This window comes from Phyllobates terribilis, unplaced genomic scaffold, assembly GCF_046119375.1.
Source record: "Phyllobates terribilis strain yellow unplaced genomic scaffold, ASM4611937v1 Scaffold_49__1_contigs__length_9717188, whole genome shotgun sequence".
Taxonomy (NCBI): Eukaryota; Metazoa; Chordata; class Amphibia; order Anura; family Dendrobatidae; genus Phyllobates; species Phyllobates terribilis.
In genome coordinates, this window is record NW_027362809.1 from 6,874,301 (window position 1) to 6,901,322 (window position 27,022).

General features: G+C 43.8%; 1 protein-coding gene across 2 annotated transcripts; it reads right to left on the bottom strand.

The window, feature by feature from the left end:
• Nucleotides 1-1,212: 1,212 nt before the first annotated feature.
• On the bottom strand, nt 1,213-22,706 carry LOC141191639 (uncharacterized). 2 transcript variants are annotated; one of them, XM_073661578.1, is made up of 6 exons: nt 22,645-22,706; nt 8,328-8,875; nt 8,121-8,244; nt 7,940-8,037; nt 7,654-7,744; nt 1,213-3,360 (listed from the first exon to the last, which is right to left on the bottom strand). In XM_073661578.1, exons 2-6 carry the CDS (start codon nt 8,580-8,582, stop codon nt 1,931-1,933), a joined length of 1,998 nt encoding a protein of 665 aa, XP_073517679.1. In that variant the 5' UTR covers nt 8,583-8,875; nt 22,645-22,706; the 3' UTR covers nt 1,213-1,930. The 2 variants fall into 2 exon arrangements, with proteins under 2 accessions (XP_073517679.1, XP_073517678.1); XM_073661577.1 differs by lacking the exon at nt 22,645-22,706 and having other exon boundaries at nt 8,328-9,171.
• Between the last annotated feature and the right edge of the window lie 4,316 nt (nt 22,707-27,022).

Sequence of the window (27,022 nt, forward strand, 5' to 3'; positions counted from 1 at the left end):
ACAAGACAATGACCCGAAGCACACAGCTAAAATAACAAAGGAGTGGCTTCAGAACAACTATGTGACCATTCTTGACTGGCCCAGCCAGAGCCATGACCTAGACCCAATTGAGCATCTCTGGAGAGACCTGAAAATGGCTGTCCACCAACATTCACCATCCAACCTGACGGAACTGGAGAGGATCTGCAAGGAAGAATGGCAGAGGATCCCCAAATCCATGTGTGAAAAACTTGTTGCATCATTCCCAAGAAGACTCATGGCTGTACTAGCTCAAAGGGGGGCTTCTACTCAATACTGCGCAAAGGGGCTGAATACTTATGACCATGTGATATTTCAGTTTTTCTTTTTTAATACATTTTAAAAAATGTCTACATTTCTGTTTTTTTTTCAGTCAAGATGGGGTGCAGAGTGTACTTTAATGAGAAAAAAAATGAACTTTTTAGAATTTGCCAAATGGCTGCAATGAAACAGAGTGAAAAATGTAAAGGGGTCTTTCCTTACCCACTGTATAGAACATCGAGCCTTCTATTTAGAATTGGACCATGTCCAAATGCAGATTGTCTAAGATGTGCAGCAGGAGATGCGCATTTGTTACACGTTCTGGGAGTTCTGTAGATTGGGCTCCTACTGGAAAAACACTATCTTTAATAAAGGGTATTTGGTGTGCAAATCCAAGCAGAGCCCAAAATATGCATATTGGTATATTGGAGAGAATCTGTCGATTTTGAATCCCCGATGGCTATAGGTCTTTTGCGAACATTGTATCAAGCACGCAAACTTATTGCACAACATTGGCTAGACGCTCAACCACCGACAATTTATAAGTTAATAAATAAGCTAAACAATATTATTTGGTTAGAAATAAAGGTATATAAAGAGAAAAGCAACCAAGAAATTTGACAACATCTGCGGACCCTGGTTGAATATTCCAGACCTGCCATCTGGAGTACTGCTGAGAAATAACATATGGCAATTTCTGGTTTCATGAACACTTGTGGTATGATCATTCCAGGTTAAAAGATATAAGTATGTTCAGTACACATGCAAACGAATTATTCTAACTGAATGGCAGATATTCTAATGTATACATATCATAAAAAAGTAATAATCATATGAATATAGATTTCTCTGGAGTGTTATTGGGGGGGGGGGGGTATTAGTTTGTTTGAATGAAAAAAATCGAATCATTGGAAGCAGATGACAATTTTATTGTATTTTATGTATAACAATAATATATAATGATACCATGTAACATTGAATCTCTCTTTGTTCTACTGATCTTTCTTTGTAAAACGTTATTGTGTCATTTTCTTAATAAAAATGATCTGATTGAAGAAAAAAGTGTCTTATAGTCCAAGAAATACGGTAAGTTCTAAAGTAATTTTCCTTTCTCATTTAATTATATGACGGTCTTATGTGTTTTTCTACAATTCGTAAATAAAATATATAGTTTCTCCACGTCTGGGTTATTTTTGATGGTTAACAAAATATGATTTTCCAGTAATTAATTTTTTACAATCTAGGTATGATAATGGCTTCTCTGTGTGTGAGATATTAACCTCCCATGCCGGCGATGTTCCAGCGGTGTCAGCACTTGCGTTCCGGGGGCTCATGTAAGGTTGTTATGTCATGTGAGCCCTGCATCCAATCAGCGCTGGCATCACTGTTCTCACTGTCGGACAAATCGAACAATGAGACGAAGTCAGAGAGAAGCTGCAGCCCTGGCTTCCTGTTGATGTTCAATACGTCTGAAGGCGGGGACAGTGAAGCCAGGGCTGATTGGGCACAGGGCCCACGTGATGTAACAACTTCACATGAGCCCCGGGAATGAGAATCCTGACACCGCTGGAATTGTGCCGTCATGGGAGGTTTGTTTAAGTGTTTATATTTTAACAAGACCAAACATGAGGAATGAGAAGGGGTTGCCCTACTAGTGGACAACCCCTGTGTGGGTTCTCTGGTGCTTAACAAAAGCTGATTGACAGCTAAAACATTTCCCACATTCTGAACATGAAAAAGGCTTCTCTCCTGTGTGGGTTCTCTGGTGTCTTTCAAGATGCGCTTTCCGGTTAAAACATTTCCCACATTCTGAACATGAAAAAGGCTTCTCTCCTGTGTGGGTTCTCTGGTGTCTTCCAAGATGTCCTTTGCGGTTAAAACATTTCCCACATTCTGAACATGAAAAAGGCTTCTCTCCTATGTGGGTTCTCTGGTGTCTTCCAAGATGCGCTTTCCGGTTAAAACATTTCCCACATTCTGAACATGAAAAGGGCTTCTCTCCTGTGTGAGTTCCCTGGTGTATAAAAAGACTGCATTTCCGGTTAAAACATTTCCCACATTCTGAACAGGAAAAAGGTTTCTCCCCTGTGTGAATTCTCTGGTGCTTAACCAAATCTGATTTCAGGTTACAACATTTCCCACATTCTGAACAAGAAAAAGGCTTCTCCCCTGTGTGGGTTCTCTGGTGCATTTCAAGATGCGCTTTCCGGTTAAAACATTTCCCACATTCTGAACATGAAAAAGGCTTCTCCCCTGTGTGAATTCTTTGGTGCCTAACTAAATCTGATTTCAGGTTAAAACATTTCCCACATTCTGAACATGAAAAAGGCTTCTCTCCTGTGTGAGTTCTTTGGTGTATAACAAAATTCCCTTTCAGTGTGAAACATTTCCCACATTCTGAACATGAAAAGGACTTCTCTCCTGTGTGAGTTCCCTGGTGTATAAAAAGACTGCATTTCCGATTAAAACATTTCCCACATTCTGAACAGGAAAAAGGCTTCTCCCCTGTGTGGGTTCTCTGGTGCATTTCATGATGCGCTTTCCGGTTAAAACATTTCCCACATTCTGAACATGAAAAAGGCTTCTCCCCTGTGTGAATTCTTTGGTGCCTAACCAAATCTGATTTCAGGTTAAAACATTTCCCACATTCTGAACAGGAAAAAGGCTTCTCCCCTGTGTGAGTTCTCTGGTGATTAACCAAATCTGATTTCTGGTTAAAACATTTCCCATACTTGTGACAAGAAAATCTGTTCTCTGCTGTTTGAATTTTTTGATGTTTAAGAGAAGACTTTTCGAGGGGAAAACCATTTCCATATTCTGAACTTGAAAATGGCTTCTTTGAATTAGGAGCAGTTTGTTTTTTAATGCTTATTTTGTGACTTTGATTTTCCTTAGTATTCGGTAATGAATCAGAAGACATGACGTGTTTCAGAGGATCAGATGACAGATCTTTGCTGTGAAGGGATGATGGTATATCTGGAGTAATGGCATTCACTTCAGTTGTCTGTTGTGGGATCTCAAGATTATCCGATTTAAAAATTGAAGATGTCAGCTGTCCCTCTGATCTCCTGGTACAGACATCTGCCAAGAATAAAACCAATTATTATTTTAGAATAAAATATCTTTGAATTTTATATTTTTTAACATTTCTACTTAAACTGTAAAATGGTAAGTTATGAAAACATATTGAATTATTCACCAAGAAAACCTCATAGGATGAACCAGTAGAGCACGGTGTGCAACTTTTTGTTCAGTCTGCCTCCCAAATATGCAATAAAAAGCCACCAAAAAATGTTATGTAGGCGAAAATAATACCACTCAAATCCATCATCTGTTAATGGAAAAAAACGGGGGTTTCCACATCACTAGTGGCTCAAAGGCTCTTGAAAAGCAACATGGCTTCCATAAACCAATCCAGCAATATCCGCTCTCCCAAAGTCAAATCTCCCCCTCACTTCTGAGCCTTGCAGTGCGTCCAAACCACATTTACCATCCATGTATTTGGCATTACTATAGTGAGAAGAACCCACTTAATCTACGGTGTGTGTCTCCTGCAGCACAATCTGGGCACTATGTGTTGGGTAATAAAATGGTATATTTGCAATTTTCACTCTCAAACATCCAGTGAGTGCTAATTTCCGGAAAGTGCCTGTGGAGTCAAAATAGTAACAACTTCTAAAGATTGATTCAATGAGGGTTATAATTTCCAAAATGGAGTCATTATATGGGGATTTCTACTGCTGATTTTCTGACATTTTATTATATTAGGGCTTCTGTAAATGTTGTGTCCCATCTCCTCTGGGATCTGCACCTGCTTCAGTCACCAAATAAGAGATAATCAGCCGCACTCATGGAGATATCCTTAGTAATAGATTTATTGTGACAGAACAAAGCCATATGCTGGGTTACGTTTCAACCCTATCAGGGTCTTTCTGAAACATCGCTAGAATAAGAGATATATACAAAATTAGCCGTGCTATACAAATATACATGAGGTCCTAAAAACTGACTATACATGAATGATATGTACAGAAATCATGGGGAACAAAAACAAAACAAAAACCATATTGTATAATAATACTGACGATATGGAGCGTTGTCCAGGGGAGTTAGTGTGGAGCGCTGTGTGCGTTTGCTGTGGTGCCGTTGGTGTCAGTGGGAGCGTGTATATGCGCGCTTAGCTCGGTACACACTGCGTCTGAAGCCTCGTTCTGGCTCTCAATCCTGGGTCACTTCCGGTGCCTTGACACCGGAAGTACCGAGCTAAGCGCGTATATACACGTTCCCACTGACACCAATGGCACCAGAGCACCACTGCAAGTGCACACAGCGCTCCACACCAACTCCCCTGGACAACGCTCCATATGGTCAGTATTACTCCTGGTGTCCACTTTTCCTTTATACTACTGATTACATCTCAGCTACGTTTATGTCTTTTCCAACAGCCTCCACCGTACCACGGTTGGACAGTACATTTTTGCTAACAAGCATAAAACTTCCTTATACTTCGGACATTACCATACCTAGGTTTGTACCATTTCAATGTCTTCTTTCCCCCTCCCCCTTCCAGAACATATCCGTCTCACCTATTAACTAAACCCTCCCTAGATACATATACACCGCGTGAAGAATTATTAAGCAAATGCGTATTTTGATCACATGATACTTTTTATACATGTTGTCCTACTCCAAGCTGCATAGGCTTGAGAGCCAACTACCAATTAAGTAAATCTGGTGATGTGCATCTCTGTAATATGGAGGGGTGTTGACTAATGACATCAATACCCTATATAAGGAGTGCTTAATTATTAGGCAACTTCCTTTCCTTTGGCAAAATGGGTCAGAAGAGAGATTTGACGGGCTCTGAAAAGTCCAAAATTGTGAGATGTCTTGCAGAGGGATGCGGCAGTCTTGAAATTTCCAAACTTTTGAAGCGTGATCACCGAACAATCAAGCGTTTCATGGCAAATAGCCAACAGGGTCGCAAGAAGCGTGTTGGCCAAAAAAGGCGCAAAATAACTGCCCATGAATTGAGGAAAATCAAGAGTGAAGCTGCCAAGATGCCAATCACCACCAGTTTTGCCATATTTCAGAGCTGCAATGTTACTGGAGTATCAAAAAGCACAAGGTGTGCGATATTCAGGGACATGGCCAAGGTAAGGAAGGCTGAAAAACGACCACCTTTGAACAAGAAACATAAGATAAAACATCAAGAATGGGCTAAGAAATATCTTAAGACTAATTTTTCAAAGGTTTTATGGACTGATGAAATGAGAGTGACTCTTGATGGGCCAGAGGCTGGATCAGTAAAGGGTAGAGAGCTCCACTCCGACTCAGACGCCAGCAAGGTGGAGGTGGGGTACTGGTATGGGCTGATATCATCAAAGATGAACTTGTGGGACCTTTTCGGGTTGAGGATGGAGTGAAGCCCAACTCCCAGACCTACTGCCAGTTTCTGGAAGACAAATTCTTCAAGCAGTGGTAAAGAAAGAAGTCGGTATCGTTCAAGAAAAAGATAATTTTCATGCAGGACAATGCTCCATCACATGCATCCAACTACTCCTCAGCGTGGCTGGCCAGTAAAGGTCTAAAAGAAGAAAAAAATAATGACACAGCCCCCTTTTTCACCTGATCTGAACTCCATAGAGAACCTGTGGTCCATCATAAACTGTGAGATCTACAGGGAGGGAAAACAGTACACCTCTCGGCACAGTGTCTGGGAGGCTGTGGTGGCTGCTGCACGCAATGTGGATCGAAAACAGATCAAGCAACTGACAGAATCTATGGATGGAAGGCTGTTGAGTGTCATCATAAAGAAAGGTGGCTATACTGATCACTAATTTTTTTTGTTTTCGCATGTCAGAAATGTTTATTTCTAAATTTTGTGCACTGATATTGGTTTACCTGGTGAAAATAAACAAGTGAGATGGGATTATATTTGGTTTTTATTAAGTTGCCTAATAATTCTGCACAGTAATAGTTACCTGCACAAACAGATATCCTCCTAAGATAGCCAAATCTAAAAAAAAAACACTCCAACTTCCAAAAATATTAAGCTTGGATATTTATGAGTCTTTTGGGTTGATTGAGAACATAGTTGTTGATCAATAATAAAAATAATCCTCTAAAATAAAACTTGCCTAATAATTCTGCACACAGTGTATATGTGCACATATGTTTGGCTCTAGTCCTTATCCCTCAAATTCTTGCTTTTAGTGTTCCTATTGTTCTTACCCCTATATGAATCCATTATTACTAGTATTGAGCGAGTATGTTCTATTAACCCCTTCGCCGAGTATGCTCAGGCCGAGCTCCGAGTATTTATAGCTGCTCGGTGATATGTTTGAATCACTCCCGTGTGCATGATTTGCGACTGTTTGACAGCTTTATTACATGTGAAGAATGTGTAAGAAATAGACATTCCTCCCACGTATTAAAACTGTCAAACAGTCGCAAATCATGCACACGGGAGCGATTCAACCATATCACCGAGCAGCTGTAATTACTTGGAGCATGGCCCGAGCATACTCGGAACAGAACATACTCGCTCAACACTAATTATTACTTTATTTTTTTTGTTTGCTTTTTCGTTGTTTTGTTGTCTTCATGTCATGTAGTTGCATAGAATAAATGTAATATGGTTTTTGTTCCCCATGATTTCTGTACATATTATTCCTGTACAGTTAATTTTTAGGACCTCATGTATATTTGTACAGCACGGCTAACTTTGTATATTTCTCTTCTTCTAGCGATGTTTGAGAAAGACCCTCATATTAGGTAATATTAACTCAATATATAACTCTAATAGTTTCTGTCTATATCACGCGTCCCTGTTGGACCTTATCTAGGATCTATTGTCCACCTGGCTTATCCTTCTGACACCACTCCTCTACCTCTATATTTATTTTTTTGGTGGGGTTCTAGGAATTGTCACTATAATATTCTGTAGCCTATAATAGGCAGAACCTGCCATATCTGTTATACCTGTATTAATTTTGGTTTGATTTGTTTAGTGATGGATTTGCCTTGAAAAAGACCGGTAAAACGGTGGAAATGTTGGCCCATGCTCTGGGCTTATGCTCTGTTTACAAGAGGGGTATATTTCTTATTCAATAAAGCATTCAATAAAGGCCCATCATAATATTTTTCTTCAAGTGATTTTCCAACTTGTCAGCACATTCTACGCACGCTGTCATTTGGCTTTATAGTTTACAGATCTGGACAGGTAACGGTCAGCAGGAGAATGTTGTGATCTAGAAGCAAAATGGTGATCACACGATTGTGATACGGCCGGACTACACCACCGATAAAGCAGCCACAGCCGGTGACTGAGAAGAATCTGTGACTTCTCAGCATTTAGTGGTTACTACTCACCTGGGTGGTCATATGTTGGAATCTCCTCTTTACACCGCTCATCACCCCTCACATATGTCTCTGTAGTATTAATATGGGTCAGATCTTCACCCTGAGACAAATATTGTAAAAGTCACAGACAGAAGAAGTCACATCTATGATCAGCTCTAATCCTGCCATCTCCACCGTTCTCATTACACAAGTATAAAGCATATAATACTGGTGGATAAAACAAGACTGAGCACAAGACCTTCACAGCTATCTACACATCATAAGGGAGATCTCATGACACCTTCTCTTCATCTACCTGATGATCCTGAGGAACATTGGGATCTTCTTGTTTACAGTCCTGTGGAAGAAGAGGACGGGGACATCTCTCTGGTGTTGTCCTCTTACTGGATAGATCTGGAGGAAACACATACAGGGACTGAATTCATTCTTTACATACAGATAATTATAGGCCGTGTGTATTTAGTCCTGTCTATTACCTGGTGATGTGAGGGGCTGGGGAACCTCCATCATGATGTCCTTGTACAGATCTTTGTGTCCTTCTAAATACTCCCACTCCTCCATGGAGAAATAGACGGCGACATCCTGACACCTTATAGCAATCTGACAGATACAATGATACAATCATCCCCCCAATCCCTTCATAGCATTACTGTATAATGTCCCAGCATTCCCAGCAGTGTCACCTCTCCAGTCAGCAGCTCAATCATCTTGTAGGTGAGTTCTAGGATCTTCTGGTCATTGATGTCCTCATGTATCAGGGGTTGAGGTGGAGGCCCTGTGATTGGGCTCAGGGGTCTTCCCGATCCCTCAGACACAGGGTCCTGACAGCGCTCACTAGAGGTCTTCTTCACTACTGTGTAATCCTGGTTATGGAAAGACACATTAATAAATCTCACTACAGACATTTCCAGAGTCCTCACCTCTCCAGTTCTGTCCATCTGTTATTCCCATAGATAAGAATGATGTAATGTGACGTCATCAGAATCTCTCACCTCTCCAGTAAGCCGGAAGAGGATCTCTAGGGTGAGGTGTAATATCCTCTCCGCCATCTTGTCTCTGTCCATATCTATCTTTGACCGGTAAATGAGGAAAATTCTCTTCTATAGAAGATCTTCACTGAGGCATTTCTAAAAGCTTTTTTGTTTGTACAAACACAGTGCACAGAAATTATTAGATACCAAAATCTCCATGTACAGTGTTTTATGGGGTTTGTTTCTGGCCTTAGGCTTTCCTATATTACAAGAAAAACACCAGAAAAAAGCAGATATTAAAATGTTTCAAAAGAAAATTAGCACCAACAATTTTTGTAAAAAGAAAAAAACATGCAAAAAGCATAAGTTGGATTTCAGTATACGGCACTAGTCAAGTAGGATGCAAGTGAAAAGCTCGTGCACCCGACTTAAATAAAACCAGACATAAGCACCGATAAATGGCCTAGACAAGCCTACCAATGGGTAAAAACCTTGACAAACCTGCCCTACTCTTCCATGAACCAGTATCTGCTTTGACGAATGGATGGCGGGACAATATGGCGCTGACCCCAGAATGCGTCTCAGCAACGCAAACAGCTTTACCTCCGTCTAACAGTGAATATACTGAGGATGCATCATTAACAAAGGTACCCTCCAATTTGCTGGACTATAAATAACTGGCTGTTGAAAGCAGAATTGCTCCTGATATTCAAAAGATTCTGGAGCAACCATCCAAACCTCCCTCAACCACTTACAGTGAGAACTAAGTGGCCACAAAGATAGAATCGCAGAGCTTGAACAACGGGTCCTGCATTTGAAAGATGCAAATAGTTAAATGAAAACTTACCTAGGGATTTTATTAATACTTTTATTAAATCACTAGAGTAACATAAAATATAAAACTAATTAAAAAATTATAAACTGGTTTATTTTTAATTGTAAAAGAGAAGCAATAATAAAAATGGTAATAATAATACATTTGTGAGGCCTAGTCCCAGTTAGTTAGTAAGTTAGTGTAGTGTTACTGTAGGGGGTACAATTGGGGAAAGAAGGTTGAACTTGATGGACCTAGGTCTTTATTGAACCTATGTTACGATGTACTATGTTACGTTAAAGAAATGTCTACAGAATCCAGCCGCCTCCGTGAAAGGCCGGAGTCCCATTAGCGTGTGGCATCCGATGCGAGAGCGATATGCGAATGACACTCGGCTCCTGCTCTGCTGAGAGCGACAGCCGAGTGTCAGTGCTCCGATCCTCTCACATGAGAGGATTGTAGCACAGTTGCGGAGAAGATGGAGAAATTAATTTCTCCATCTCATCTTTTGCTGGTGCCGGCGGGAATCGCAATGCATTAGGGTGATATCAGAGTGCAGTGCGATGTTTCACATGCAGCCATAGACTTGTATGGGTGCGTGTGATCCGAATTCAGCATGCAATGGCACCATATTGCATTTTTTTTTTTATAGTCCAATCGCAATCCGATCGGAGCTGGAAAAAAAAAACGCATGTGGGCACACACTCAAAAATTAACACTGGACCTAATGCAATCCAATGTTTTACTGGATTGCATTCGTCCGAATTAATCACAAGTGACAGAGAGTCCAAAAGGTGGAAGATCTAGAGAATAGATACAGACACAGTAACTTGAGACTAATAAGGCTAATGGAGTCGGTTCCTGCCTCAGAATTACAGCGACTCTGTGAGAGAGATATGCCTCAATCACTGGGTCTCAGCCATAGCGGCAGAGTTGAAAGAGCACAGAGAGTGGGACTGGATATACGTTCTCACCAACAATGAAATTCTTAGATTACGACAAAGCAGACATTATGAGAGCTTACAGAAAAAGGTATCACTGTCACGGGTGTGTCAGAAGTGACAGACAGTCGCCCTACAGCTGGTTGCAGGAGATCTCTACGTTTGGCATTACAGACACCTTCTTAGAGGCTGTCTCTCTAGGACCCAGCGGCTATCTTCCTCTGGCTAATTAACACCCTGGCCTGGGTGTATAAATACCTGCTGTCTGCTAGAGGGAGGTGCCGGCGACACTCACATTACCCTTTGTGAAGGCTCGGAGCAAAGTGCATTACTTCATCCTCTCTGGAGCTATGAGGACGGGTATTCATCTCTCTGAAGTTGACTAAAAGCTAAGCTATCTTCCCTTGTTTGTTACCCCTTGTTATTAATAGTAGTCAGTGGGGATTGACTAGCGCTCATCCCGCTCCCTTCCCTAGCCAGGGCCAAACACCAGGGAAAGACAGGGTGAGGTTTGCGTGCGGCAATTGGTGAAGAGAAAATGTAGGGACGTTAGTGGAGACAGGGTGATACTAGATCAGCCTAGGAGGGCTCCACTTCCCCCTTTCCATAGAGTCTGGGCTCCCTTTTCCTCTTCCCTTTGTGTTGCACCAAGTCTTTCTCACACCTTGCATGACTATCGCCTTTCGATAATGAAAGTAATGCGGCTCTTACTATTTGAAGATTACATAGTTACATAGGTTGAATAAAGACCTAGGTCCATCAAGTTCAACCTTCCTCCCCCAATTGTACATTTTGTCACTAATTTAACTATAACCCACAATGTTATGCGTAGTGAGGAAATCATCCAGCCCTTTTTTATTCGGAAGATGTCACCAAACACAAGAGGTCCTTTAAAAAAAATCTGTTTAACTTTATTCCAGTAAAAGTGGAGGTTCACACTCCAGTATCCTGCTGTACTAAGAATTTTCCAGGAAAGGTTATTACTTTTAAGTCGCCTCAAGAGGCTGAAAGGGACATGGACACTTCACTCTCCAAATCATCGAGACATGGAGGTTAGGAAAGAAGTGAATGAGAAGAAGCCAGACACTACTCAACACCAAAGGCCCAAGGACAGCATAGACACCGGAGCAGATCACCTACTTGAATGGTAATCACTTTCCACAAGTCAGCCATTCTTTTCTGCCTATTCAAAAGATTCGTAAATGTTGAAAAAGTTATGTCTCCGACTGGTTTACATGTCAGGAAGTGAATTGCTTGTTTACATCATCTTAATTCTTCATGTAGAGATTTAGGCTGAGTTCACACGATGCGTATTTCATGCGTTTCCGCGGCGTTTTTGCAGTTGCGTAAACGCCGCGGAAACGCATGAAAAACGCATGGTAGAAGGGAAGCAATGTTCCTCAATGGAAATCCGCATGTGCTGTGCCCATGATGCGGATTTTTCCGCAGCGTTAACGCTGCGGTCAAAAATCCGCAGCATGTCAATTAATTTTGCGGAAACGCGGCGATTTCGCCGCCATTGACTTGCATTAGAACGCGCCAATTCCGCAAGACAGCATTTGTACTTGCGTTATTGGCGCGTTCTAATGTGCGGATGGTACCCGAGTGTGGAGGAGAGGAGAGTCTCATCCACACCCAGGTACCATTAAAAAGCTGTAAAAAAAAGAATAAAATAAAAAAGAAATGTATTCTTACCATCTGTCGGCCCGCGCACCGCTCCTGCTTGCTTCCCGGCACTTGCAGTGAGTTGTAGGACCTGCGGTGACGTCAGAGTCATGTGACGGGTCACGTGACGCTGACGTCGGCAGGTCTTTCAATTCAAAGTTGCCGGCGAGGGAGAACGGAGTGAGCAGGACAGCGCGGGCCATCGGAGGTAAGTATATACACTCTCTCGGGTCACACTATATAAATCCATGCTGTTTGCATGGATTTATATAGTGTGACCTAGTTGTCAAGCACTTTCCAGGTGATGCTAACATCGCCTGGAAAGCGCTTGTCAATCTGCATGCGGAAACGCATGTGAATCTGCATGTGGATCCGCATGTATTCTGCAGGAAAAACGCATGCACAATCTGCATGCGTTTTTTCTGCCAGGGAGATGCAGAAATGATGCAGAAATTTTCTGCTTCATTTCTGCATCGTGTGCACATACCCTTCCATTATTTTTCTTGGCTTTAATGAGAGGGACCAATATTGTTTATTGTTCTCTTTGAAAAACAGTCTCAATGTTGATGCTATATATTTTTTCTTTGTCTTTTCTATCATAGGAACATTGCTGCTAAATAATTCACAGTAGCATTTATAGACATAGTATATAAAGCTCTTAGAGTCATTAATGCTACATAAATGATTAAGGCTATGAAGTTACATGCACCCTGTTGGTGAACGGGTTGACCCAGGTGCGGGAAGAGTCTCTTCTTTTCCCTTAGTTTTTAATTTAGCTTAATATTCTGAGGTCCAACTCACCAGAAAAAAAGAGAAGTCCACAGCGTGGTCAGTGGTGCAAATACTATTAGCAGGGCAACTTACTGCAGAGCATAAACAGTTAAGTGGTTAATTGTTAAGGGTTTGGGGTTTCCCCCATGTAGTGATGTCTTCCCCCTCTCTACTTCCCTCTTGTAACGCTCTGGCGGGCTGACCCTGGGTCCTCCCTATCACTACTATACTGAGAAATAAAAATAACTATTAATAAAATTACCAAAATCAAAATAGGACTATCAATAGCCCGGAGTGATGTACACTCGATTATTAACCAAATGGGGAAAACCCCATATAATATCCCTCACTATAAGGTTATAAATTTTCACTTTTATTTAATTATTCCATTAAAATGAAGAAAGGGTATTAAAAGTTTGTCCCTAATCTATTTTGTTTAGAAATAAAAACAGACAACATAACCAAAATAGCAATTGCGAGATTATTGTTTATTGCCAGAAAATTGATTGCAAAATATTGGATTAGAGAAGAGCCCCCGTCCAGACGAGAATTCATTGCCCAAACGAACTATATAATTCAACTTGAAAAAAGTATTTACACCAAGAAGAATAGGCAGGAATACTTCCATAAATTATGGCAGCCATGGTTGGAAAGGATTAATTAGAGTAACACCTATATATACTACTGTAGAGTAAAAAACTGCATGGCGGAGTGGAGAGGGAAGAAGGAAAGAAGAAAAGGGGAAGAGAAGGAAAGGGAGTAGGGGAAGGAAAGAAAAGGAGTAAAGTAAGGAAGAAAAGGAAAGGAAAGAGGGGGGGGGATAAAATAAAAAAAAGAAAGAAAGAAAGGTCTCCATGGGGGGGGGGGGGAACTTACTGTAGCCTGAGGCCTATGATTGGCTGGTGGCCGTTAACTATTGACATGCGGGAAGACTCCCGCACGGCAATAGCTTTAAAGTGAACCTGTGTCCAAGTGAGGACACAAGTTCAGTTCCCAGGGGCCCGGTGAGCACCGGGCCCCATACGCCAGTAAGGGCAGTAATGCCCTGTTGGTGGCCCTGTACTGAGTGGTATTGTTTGGAGGATCTGGGGGCTACGCTGGGGATTCTTCAGGTCCCATATTCCAGTTGAAGGTTTAAGTATATTAACAGTGTGTACAAATGTTTGCAGTGGGAGATATTCTCTTTTCTACCCTTTCCACCACTTCCCCACTAAATACATTTACCTCCTCTCTCCCCTCCTTTTTTTCTCTTCTTTTCCTCTCCTTATACAAGTTATAATGTATATGATGTAATGCTGACATGGAATGTCAAACGTTTTACTCAGTTGTATCTTTTCTGTATTGTAATGTTTGAAAATCTTGACTAAAAAGATATTTGAAAAAAAAAAAAAAAAGCATAAAGACACATTTTGTTATTTTTTAACACGTTAAACATTTGTTTTAAAAAAAAATCACACTTTTGCGCACCAGAACATAGATGTACACCGCAGGGATGGCACAGGTGCGGCTGCAACAAAAACCCTGGCAGTTTAACCACTTGTTGTCCAAAGGAAACATGGCATCTAAGAAGGTTTGACAGAGTCCGGCTCAGTGCCCCTCCTCCCCCAAGTACTCGATAGTATGGGGCTGCCTAGTTACTATGATACTTAAAATGCCTAATAATAGTGTCTGGGCCTGCAATGTACGAAAGTCTATTAGGACGGGCCAAAGGCAGCGTCCAATAAGTTACCTTTTAACGCCTCCATAAATATTAGACTAAAGTTGCATGAAAGCACTGATTTTGGGGGTTTGGTTGACTATATAATGTATTTGGGGACCTCCTGTCAGATGATGTCAGGGCAGAGAATTTCAGAGGCTAATAAGTTTGTTCTTCCTGTAGATAATCCTCCGCTAGAGGAGTCTGGAGGAGACTCTCATACACACCACAGGAAAGCTGGAATATTTGTGTGTATGGGAGAGTCGGGAGAGATAGTCATCTGCCTAATGACCAATCAGTCACCATTTATCTCATGTGTATGGGGCCGTTGGTATTACACTGACAGGCAGGGATAATACACGGCACTACAGTAGTACAGTGCATTATCTGAGCAATCAGAGGCTTCTGTGTTGTATGATCGCACTAAGGAGAGTTGTTTAAAAAAGTTAAAAAAAGGTTTAAAATGAAAAAATATATCACAGCTTTAATAACAAGAAATATCGGTCACTATAGGGAAAACAGACTCACTGCACAATGTTAGGTAAATCATGTCCATAACAACTTTATTTTACTCTATTATCCTATAAACAGTGGTATAGATAAAAATCACAGGTCCCACAGCAATAGCTGTAATTGGCCCCCAAAGTCCAAAAAAAACTTTTCTTACCTAACAAGAACTTGACGATAAGTACATATATCAGATAGCAGGCAGAATACTTTATGAATGCTTCTTCCGTACAGTGTCCATTTTAGGACATAATCAGATATCAAAATCAAACATCAGAATGATGTCAGCCTGAGGCTAAATACCCTGTCTGACAAGTGATTTTGACAATTGATCCTGGCAAGTAACTTTTACAACTGTAATAATAATAAAAGAAAGTCACTGTTCGCTGATGGGACTTGAACCCAAAATTCTGTCCAGAAGTCCGTACACTAACCACTGAGCTATAAACTCAGGTGATAAAAGCTAAGCGTTCGGTTTGGTTATATGATTTTCAGTGCAAACCTACAGTATCTGAAACTGATTGGGACTTTCAGAAATACCTGCTCCAAGCCAAATTCAAATGATGTGTGATTTTGATGTGTGACTTTCTTCAAACATCAGAATCACAATAACTTTTAGTCATCCTGGGTATTTTCATGGTTGATCTCATAAGACAAGAAAAGCTCCCAGGCATTATGTCATGGCTGGATAGCTCAATGGTAAGGCATCAGCCTCTGAAACTACAATGGCTCGGTTCAAATCCCAATAGGAATGTTTTGTGTTTTTTTGTAATTATGCCTATTTAGCACACAAACTACAGGGGTACTCTTCTAGACGTAGAGTTTTGGGTTCAAGTCCCATAAGTGAACAGTGAATATTTTTTTATTATTATTACAGTAGTAAAAGTCACTTGTCAGAATCACTTGTCAAAAATGGACACTGTACTTCTGCATTATGCAGAGTCAAGAACTTTCTGGTTATATGTAGAAGTACATAACTATTGTTACAAGCTACAACAGTCCAACAAACCATTATGGTAAGGCCTATAATCTCCTGTGGGGACCATATGGGTTGAGATGTGTCGCTACAGTCCCTCACAGCTACTCTCAGCTCCCAGTTGATTTGTGAGGACCTCACTGGCTGAGGTGCATCGGTACGCAGGGTCGGACTGGGGTGTCTAGGGCCCACAAGGGGAACTGACTCTAGGGGCCCACACTACAGCCCACCATAAACTGTTTTATTACTGGTTATGCTTTTCTATAATGTACTATAATTACATGATTGGCCGTATGTGGAGCACCAAGCGGCAGGACTTTGTTCGAACAGTCATTCCGTACTGCCAGAGTCCCTTTAATGGTAACTTGTCACCTTGAAAAATGATATTTATCTGCAGATATAGGGGTAATCTGCAGGTAAATAGGGTTTAAAGCCTGATTAGACGGCTTAATGGAAAAGCATTGGCTACAGGGAGAAAATTACATTTTATTCTCCCTGTCGCCACTCACTTCCTGTTATTGGGTCGGTGCAAGGACGGAGACATTACAGTCACCGCGAACTACAAAGTGAGGGTGCTGCAATAACGTCCGGCACCTTGATTGTGACACTTCCATGGAGCCCAACCTCAGGCTGAGCTTCATTGAATGACTAACATGGCAGCAACACCTGGCAACTAGTGCTGAGCGAGCGTGGTCGGATAAGGTGTTATCCCAGCATGCTCGGGTGTTATCTGAGTATCTTGTAGTGCTCTGCTAATATGCTCGAGTCCCCGGGGTAGCATGTTTTGCGGCGGTAGACAGAAGCAACACGTGCAGGGATTACCTAACAAACAGGCAATTCCTGCATGTGTTGCGTCTGTCTACCGCTGCAAAACATGCTACCCTGGGGACCTTATCCGACCACACTCACTCAGCACTAGTTGCCAGGTGCTGCTGCCATGTTAGTCATTCAATGAAGCTCAGCCTGAGGTTGGGCTCCATGGAAGTGTCACAATCAAGGTGCCGGATGTTATTGCAGCACCCTCACTTTGTAGTTACAGGCAGACGCCGGCTATGTAACACAGCCGACATCTGCCCGGTATGGAGCAGGCTCAGCTCCTGAACCCGCTCCATACAAGCACATCCCAATGGTGACAGTTATGACAAGGTTAGCAAATTTCACTTGTCTGTTCCTAAATGGGGAAAGACAAATGGAATTCCCTAACACATGTGAAAGAGACCTAAAAGATTTAGTAAAGGTGCCCCAAGCATATGAATGTTATTACACACCACAATGCACAGTTACATACACGCATCTTACAAAAATACATATTATTCCAGATACGCAGACGCGCACAAACACATCAGTACATGAATACATCATCTGAATCACCATCAATTGTAATGTCAGGTCAGCCCCATATATCTTTGTATCGCATAAACCTACAACTCCCAGTATGTAATTAACAATAGAGATACTGGGAGTTGTTATCAGTCATCATCAGACTGCGGACCATACAAGAAGCACAGTACTGATGAGACGCAGGCAGGATCACAAATGAACATTTACATCCAGGTATCTTACCTGAGACGTCTTCTCTGATTAGAGTCGTTCTCTTTCTTTTCTTCCTCTTGTCCAGACTCCATGATGACTTTTCTCATCCACAGCTTGTCTCTGCAGACTTCCATCTTCTCCGGTCTTCTGCAGCACATCCCCACACGATGCCCTTAAAGATAGCAGAGTTATTATAATGCTCCTGAATAAAAATATCTACACTGAGCCCCTGAATAAACCTAACTCTTACAATGCTCCCTGCACAAAACATGACATACACTCTACCCCTCTTATGGTACCTGCTCTCCACACTGTCCTCTCCTTACCATACTGGGCCCCCTCTCCACACTGTCCTCTCCTTACCATACTGGGCCCCCTCTCCACACTGTCCTCTCCTTACTATACTGGGCCCCCTCTCCACACTGTCCTCTCCTTACTATACTGGGCCCCCTCTTCACATTGTCCTCTCACACTGTGTCCCCCCTATACTGCCCAGTCTCTATACTGTGCCCCTTCATCACACTCCCCATCCTCAGCATACTGTTCCCTCCTTGTTGTGCCCTCACACTGTTCCCCCCATACTGCCGCATCTCTGTACCTTCCCCCACACTACCTAGTCTCTGTGCTGTGTCACCTCACACTTTTCTCCCTCCATACTGTCTCCTCACACTATTCCCCCACTCTCCATACTGTTTCCTCACACATCCCCCTTCCGTATTCTGTTCCTGCACTCATTCCCACCCCTCCCCTAGTTCACCATACTGTTTCTTCACACATCTCCCCATTCGGTCACCTAAAATTTCTCTCCCATCTCTCCCTAAATATAATAAATCTTCGGAAGAGCACACAGACATGCAGAAGCGCGCTTACACACACGAACACAAGCGCACACAGACACATACTAAGGGCTCTTTCACACGTCAGTACATGCGGTGGCAGTTTCCACACGTACCAGAGACATTGGTACATGTAGACCCATTCAAATGAATGTGCACATGTCAGTGTGTTTCCACTTTCCACAGACCATGTGGTGTCCGTGGGCAAAACACGCTGACATGTCTGTTTTTTACCTGCTGCACCTCCAGCAAAACATCAAGCACACTGATGACAGTTAGCGCTCTTCCCAAGCACCGGGTGCTGAACGCTGCCCTCATCATAGATCCCTGCCGGTCCTGCGATCAGCAGCAGCAGGGTCAATGATGAATTTTAGTCTACTCCCGCTGTGTCCAACTGTAAAAATAGGAATAAAATAAAAAAATCCTTAAACTCACCTCTCCTAAGTGCCACCCAGTGTAATCCGTGCAAGCGCTCACGCTGAGGGGAATGACTCCTGCAGCGAGTGGGCCCCGGAGCTGCGCTCAACAAGCGGTGCCCTGTCAATCACTGAGCGCAGCTCCGGGGCCCGCTCGCTGCAGGAGTCATTCCCCTCGGCGTGAGCACTCGCACGGATTACAGCGAGTGACACTTAGAAGAGGTGAGTATAAGGATTTTTTTTATTTTATTCCTATTTTTACAGTTGGACACGGCATGAGTAGACTACTACTCTCATCATTGACCCAGCTTCTGCTGATCGCAGCACCGGCAGGGATCTATGATGAGGGCAGCGCTCAGCACCCGGCTCTTGGGAACAGCGCCAACTGTACACTGATTCCCAAGCGCTGCTACGTGTCACACGGATGACACAGGTGGACAATGATATCTCCAGTCCCGTAAATATCAGGACATGTGAAAGAGCCCTAATATCCACACGCAGATACACACTCATAGAAATGGGGACACGTACACACACAGCAAGCACACGCAGAAATGCACACACAGTCATGCACAGACACACTCAGACAATGACACACAAAAATGCAGACACGCAGGGAAGAACGCACACATGTGTGAAGATACATATACACACGTAGACATGCTGGCACTCAAATACATACACACAAACACATGCAGGCATATACACACACACAGGCATATACACACATAAGCAGGTATATACACACACACACACACACACACACACATGCAGGCATATACAAACACACGCAGGCAGGCATATACACACACACACGCATATACACACACAGGCATATACACACACACACAGGAATATACACACACACTGTACACACATGCAGGCAGGCATTTACACACACACGCAGGCAGGCATATACACACACACAGGCATACACACACACACAGGCATACACACACACACAGGCATATACACACACACACAGGCATATACATAAAAATTCATACAAACACACAAATATTACACTACCTGTACAGTACAGACGCGCTCCTAAGGCGGGAGACTGCAGGGCAGGGCGCGCTGTGACGTCACTTTTAGGCTGTGTGCCCACGTAGCGTTTTTCAAGCGTTTATGCTGCGGAATTTCCGCAGCGGAAACGCTTGTAAAACGCTAGGTAATCCGCACCCCATGGTCCCCAAGGGGATTCCGCATGTTCTATGCACATGCTGCGGATTTTTCCGCAGCGTTTATGCTACGTACAAAAATCCGCAGCATGTCATTTAATTTTGCGGAAGCGCAGCGGAACTCCCGCCATTGACTTGCATTGAGACGCATAGAAACCGCGACTGTACATTTGTACAAGCGGCTTCTATGCGTCTCTATGTGCGGATGGTACCCAGGTCTGGAGGAGAGGAGACTCTCATCCAGACCTGGGTACCATTGTACCTGTAAAAAAAGAATAAAATAACAAATAAAGTTTATACTCACCTGTCCGGCGTCTTCTCTCTGAATGCCAGCAGTGCTGAAGGACCTGCGGTGACGTCACAGTCATGTGACCACAGGCCCTTCACCGCTCTGTCTCGCGATATGCCGGCAGCCGGGAACCAGCCAGGAAGCAGCGCTGCAGCCACGCCGGGGCCTCGGGGGTGAGTATAGTTTTATTTGTTTTAATTTTTACGGTTCACACTGTATAAATCCATGCTGTTTGCATGGATTTATACAGTGTGACCTAGTTGTCAAGCACTTTCCAAGTGATGCTATCGCCTGGAAAGTGCTTGTCAATCTGCATGCGGAAACGCATGTGAACCCGCATGTGGATCCGCATGTATTCTGCAGGAAAAATGCATGCACAATCTGCATGCGTTTTTTTCTGCCAGGGAGATGCAGAAATGCTGCAGAAATTTTCTGCTTCATTTCTGCATCGTGGGCACATAGCCAAAGCAGACATGCGGCCCTGTCTGCCGAGTGTGACGCAGCAGTGCAGCCCCTGCTCTGCTCTTCGGCTCTCCTGCTCCCAGGCCCCTCCCGCTACTGTCCTGGGAATCGCGACGGTGAGAGTGTGTGCGCGCGCCCTTAAAGGGCCCGCGACCACTTTTTTTTTCAAAAAAAAATTTCTCCTCTGTCTTCTCTGCAGGGGGCCCAACGGGAAATTTCCCGGCACCCCGCCAGGCCAGTCCGAGGCTGTCGGTACGACTCTCAAAGTCCATTCGATGAGGGCCACACACTACTGGTTGTGGCACTGCATATTCAGCTCTGTGTAGGAGAACTTGTGTCCCAGTTTGGTGACACTATAGCTTCCTCTCTAGTATAACAGACAATCCCTGCATGTGTTGCAGATGCCTAGCAGCCGCAATTTATGCAACTGTGACGAGGCAAACATATTTTTCAACCACGCAGAAGATACTCTTAGCATCCGAGCGCGCTCGGATAACACCTGGCCGTCCCTGACCAGATGATAAAAATGTTGTCAATATATTTATACCATACTCCAATATATGGATGCCACCACTTATGATCATCCCTGAATTTTGTGGTTTCCTCCTATGAGCCCAAGAATAGGTTAGCATACAAAGGGGCACAGAGGCTCCCCATCGCAGTACCCCTGAGCTGGTGGAAGTATTTCCTGTCAAAAAGAAAGAAGTTATGAGTAAGAGTGAATTTTAGAAGATCCTCCATGAAGTCATTCTGTCTGCTACACTCTATTGATCTCGATTTCAATAAACGTCTTACCCCTCTGATACCATCCTCATGCGATATATTACTGTACAAAGCCTCGATATCTAGTAAGGCCTGCTCCCCTACATGCCTGTATACATGCTCGAGGGTCTACATGTAGGGGAGCAGGCAAAGGTAAAACCAACTCCAGAGGGATTATTCCAACTACAGGACTTCAGGCGCTAAGGGGGGAACATTATACTGTGTGGGGGCTTCATACATACTGCATAAGGGGCATAATGGGGGCATTACACTGTGTGGGGGGCATCATACATACTGCATAAGGGGCATAATGGGGGCATTACACTGTGTGGGGGGCATCACACATCCTGCATAAGGGGCATAATGGGGGCATTACACTGTGTGGGGGGCATCACACATCCTGCATAAGGGGCATTATACTGTGTGGGGGCATCATACATACTGCATAAGGGGCATAATGGGGGCATTACACTGTGTGGGGGAATCATACATACTGTATAAGGGGCATAAAGGGGGCATTACACTGTGTGGGGGGCATCACACATCCTGCATAAGGGGCATAATGGGGGCATTACACTGTGTGGGGGGCATCACACATCCTGCATAAGGGGCATTATACTGTGTGGGGGCATCATACATACTGCATAAGGGGCATAATGGGGGCATTACACTGTGTGGGGGAATCATACATACTGTATAAGGGGCATAAAGGGGGCATTACACTGTGTGGGGGGCATCACACATCCTGCATAAGGGGCATAATGGGGGCATTACACTGTGTGGGGGGCATCACACATCCTGCATAAGGGGCATTATACTGTGTGGGGGCATCATACATACTGTATAAGGGGCATAATGGGGGCATTACACTGTGTGGGGACATCATACATACTGTATAAGGGGCATAATGGGGGCATTACATTGTGGGGGGCATCATACATCCTGCATAAGGGGCATAATGGGGGCATTACACTGTGGGGCCAGTAAAGGGGTCCTGTACTATGAGAACAATACGTTTCCTCCCTTCCTGTCTCCATAGTTGGGTCGTATGTATCTATTACAGGAAACAGAACAAAAACCTTAAGATTCTTATAAAGGGGCAACACAAGACCCCCAAAGAGTCTCCGTGCTGAAGGGGTTAATGCGCCCTGCGCCCAGTAATGGGGTCTCCACATACCTCCACCTGCAGAGCCGCCACCACATATATGGCTGCTCTGTGCGCACAGGAGCTGTGATGAGGTCACAGGAGGGGAGGAGTCAGGAGTCACATGATCAGGGGCCTCAGTGGATGCAGGACTCTGCTGTGCTGGTTGTCATGGTGCTGGATGAGCTGAAGTTTATGTGTGGGGTCAGGAGGGGTTTACAGTGTGGATGTAGCAGAGCCGCGTGTGTACGAGGTGTACGGAGCAGAGCCGCGTGTGTACGAGGTGTACGGAGCAGAGCCGCGTGTGTACGAGGTGTACGGAGCGGAGCCGTGTGTGTACGAGGTGTACGGAGCAGAGCCGCATGTGTACGAGGTGTACGGAGCAGAGCCGCGTGTGTACGAGGTGTACGGAGCAGAGCCGCGTGTGTACGAGGTGTACGGAGCGGAGCCGCGGGTGTACGAGGTGTACGGAGCAGAGCCGCGGGTGTACGAGGTGTACGGAGCGGAGCCGCGTGTACGAGGTGTACGGAGCAGAGCCGCGTGTGTACGAGGTGTACGGAGCAGAGCCGCGCGTGTACGAGGCGTACGGAGCAGAGCCGCGTGTGTACGAGGTGTACGGAGCAGAGCCGCGTGTGTACGAAGTGTACGGAGCAGAGCCGCATGTATACGAGGTGTACGGAGCGGAGCCGCGTGTGTACGGAGCGGAGCCGCGTGTGTACGAAGTGTACGGAGCGGAGCCGCGTGTGTACGAAGTGTACGGAGCGGAGCCGCGTGTGTACGGAGCCGAGCCGCGTGTGTACGAGGTGTACGGAGCGGAGCCGCGTGTGTACGAGGTGTACGGAGCCGAGCCGCGTGTGTACGAGGTGTACGGAGCCGAGCCGCGTGTGTACGAGGTGTACGGAGCAGAGCCGTGTGTGTACGAGGTGTACGGAGCGGAGCCGCGCGTGTACGAGGCGTACGGAGCAGAGCCGCGTGTGTACGAGACGTGCGGAGCGGAGCCGGGTGTGTACGAGGCGTATGGAGCGGAGCTGGGCGTGTACGAGGCGTACGGAGTGGATGCTGCCCCTCTCCAGGAGCGATCACAGCAGCACGGCATGAGACATTCTTGTACTACACGGACTGTCCTGACAGAACACAGCTCGTCAGGACATAGCCCCGACCTCCAGCGACAGCCGGACAGTCCCATTGGATCGGGGACGGTTGGGGGGTTTCTGTATATAAGTTGTGTGTGATAATTGTAGAATTATTAATGTCTTAGCATAAAAGGATGGACCTGAGTGTTTGTGCCGGGGTCCACATGCATGGAGGGGTTGAGGCGGTGCTGGCTGTATTATGCAGACGGCATCTGCCTGTAACAGTAGTAACCAGAAACTACTAGAAACTCTGCACCAAAATGAAGCAAATCCTTATTCTGGGACCTTCGCCTTGTACGTAACACCCCCGGATCCGGTACAAGCCGGGCAGATGTTCTCATTCATGTCATTTTCTGCTTAAGGTTCTGCGGTTTTCTGGCCAACTATAAGAAAGAAAAGCGTAAAACAATATTTGTTTCTGCTGCATTGACATAAGTACAATCTTTCATTATATATAAATCTATTACACGTTGGGTCAATGCTGTAAAGGACAGTAAAGTGCCATGGTTGTGGCTGTGGTTTTTGGGTCTCTACTTCCCTCCCAAAAATGTAATCAGAAACTTGTAACTACTGATCTCTCCACAAGAAAAAGCCGACAACTCCATCAATGGGATCATTTTATAAAATTAGGTCTTCGCAAGATGAAAATGGTCTCACAAACCACATTTTTTTAAAATGTTCATAAAAAACAAACAAACAAAAATAATAACCTTACTTTGATTTTTTCCCCATTTTTCAATACTTTATGTGGTAAATTGAATGTTGTCATTCCAGACAACAACTAGTCCCACAAAACACAAGCCCTCCATCTATGTGAATGAAAAAACAAAGTTATAGTTTTTTTGGGAAAAGGGGGAGGAAAAAAATAAAAAATTGGTCTTGTCAGAATAATGTAATTGCTATATATATATATTTTTAAAATTGAATAATTTTACCCCAAAATTTTGATCTGTTATATTATCATTCTTCTTGCGAGATTAATCATTAGTCTGTAAATAAATCCAAACATCTGGAAGATGTAGAACAATATATCTCTGATTCTCTTCTGCCAGGATAAGCGCGTCCTTTCTGTGATTGAGAAAACGCTTGAAAGATTCAGAAAGTCCGATGAGTTTTTGGAGCTTATTGTAAAGGGCCTTAATGACGACCTGGGAAAGAAACCACCAGAAACAAAGGATCCAACCAGATAAGTTCTAATGATCCCATCTGATAAAATGATCAGCTTTATTTCCATGGGATTGTTCTGTAGAAGAGATGGGACCTGCAGCATTTTGATCCTGAACTTCACTATGTATAGATGTAGCAAAGCTTAATGTGACAATTCACACACCGCATTGATAAACTGTCTCAGAAGGTTAGCTCTCATAACAGAATTAACATCACTTATAGTGGAACTAAACTTACAATTTATTTTCAGAATTGTGAAAATTCTGGCACTTTGCAAAGCACTTCATTAGTTTCTTTGGCGTCATATCCATAAAATGATCATATTAAAGTGGCCTCCAGACCCTGCTTTTCCCCAGTGCAGGAGCGTTGCTGGGGTCCTAAGAGATCAGGGACCCCAGCCCCAAAGTACATGTTTCCCCATATAACCTCCCTGCCACTTAAAAGAGGATTTATACATATATAATTACAGTATACCACTGTTACTAATCTAAAATACACTATACAAAGACCAATATTCCCAAAATTACTACTATACAAGGCCAAAATGATCCTGCTACACAATGTCCTCTACCATCACCACCACACAGTGAGTACATACAGTACAGACCAAAAGTTTGGATACACCTTCTCATTTAAATATTTTTCTGTATTTTCATGACTATGAAAATTGTACATTCACACTGAAGGCATCAAAACTATGAATTAACACATGTGGATTATATACTTAACAAAAAAGTGTGAAACAACTGAAAATATGTCTTATATTCTAGGTTCTTCAAAGTAGCCACCTTTTGCTTTGATGACTGCTTTGCACACTCTTGGCATTCTCTTGATGAGCTTCAAGAGGTAGTCACCGGAAATGGTCTTCCAACAATCTTGAAGGAGTTCCCAGAGATGCTTAGCACTTGTTGGCCCTTTTGCCTTCACTGCGGTCCAGCTCACCCCAAACCATCTCGATTGGGTTCAGGTCTGGTGACTGTGGAGGCCAGGTCATCTGGCGTAGCACCCCATCACTCTCCTTCTCGGTCAAATAGCCCTTACACAGCCTGGAGGTGTGTTTAGGGTCATTGTCCTGTTGAAAAAGAAATGATGGTCCAACTAAACGCAAACCGGATGGAATAGCATGCCGCTGCAAGATGCTGTGGTAGCCATGCTGGTTCAGTATGCCTTCAATTTTGAATAAATCCCCAACAGTGTCACCAGCAAAGCACCCCCACACCATAACACCTCCTCCACCATGCTTCACGGTGGGAACCAGGCATGTAGAGTCCATCCATTCACCTTTTCTGCGTCGCACAAAGACACGGTGGTGGGAACCAAAGATCTCAAATTTGGACTCATCAGAGCAAAGCACAGATTTCCTCTGGTCTAATGTCCATTCCTTGTGTTCTTTAGCCCAAACAAGTCTCTTCTGCTTGTTGCCTGTCCTTAGCAGTGGTTTCCTAGCAGCTATTTTACCATGAAGGCCTGCTGCACAAAGTCTCCTCTTAACAGTTGTTGAAGAGATGTGTCTGCTGCTAGAACTCTGTGTGGCATTGACCTGGTCTCTAATCTGAGCTGCTGTTAACCTGCGATTTCTGAGACTGGTGACTCGGATAAACTTATCCTCAGAAGCAGAGGTGACTCTTGGTCTTCCTTTCCTGGGGCGGTCCTCATGTGAGCCAGTTTCTTTGTAGCGCTTGATGGTTTTTGCAACTGCACTTGGGGACACTTTCAAAGTTTGCCCAATTTTTCGGACTGACTGACCTTCATTTCTTAAAGTAATGATGGCCACTCATTTTTCTTTACTTAGCTGCTTTTTTCTTGCCATAATACAAATTCTAACAGTCTATTCAGTAGGACTATCAGCTGTGTATCCACCAGACTTCTGCACAACACAACTGATGGTCCCAACCCCATTTATAAGGCAAGAAATCCCACTTATTAAACCTGACAGGGCACACCTGTGAAGTGAAAACCATTTCCGGTGACTACCTCTTGAAGCTCATCAAGAAAATGCCAAGAGTGTGCAAAGCAGCCATCAAAGCAAAAGGTGGCTACTTTGAAGAACCTGGAATATAAGACATATTTTCAGTTGTTTCACACTTTTTTCTTAAGTATATAATTCCACA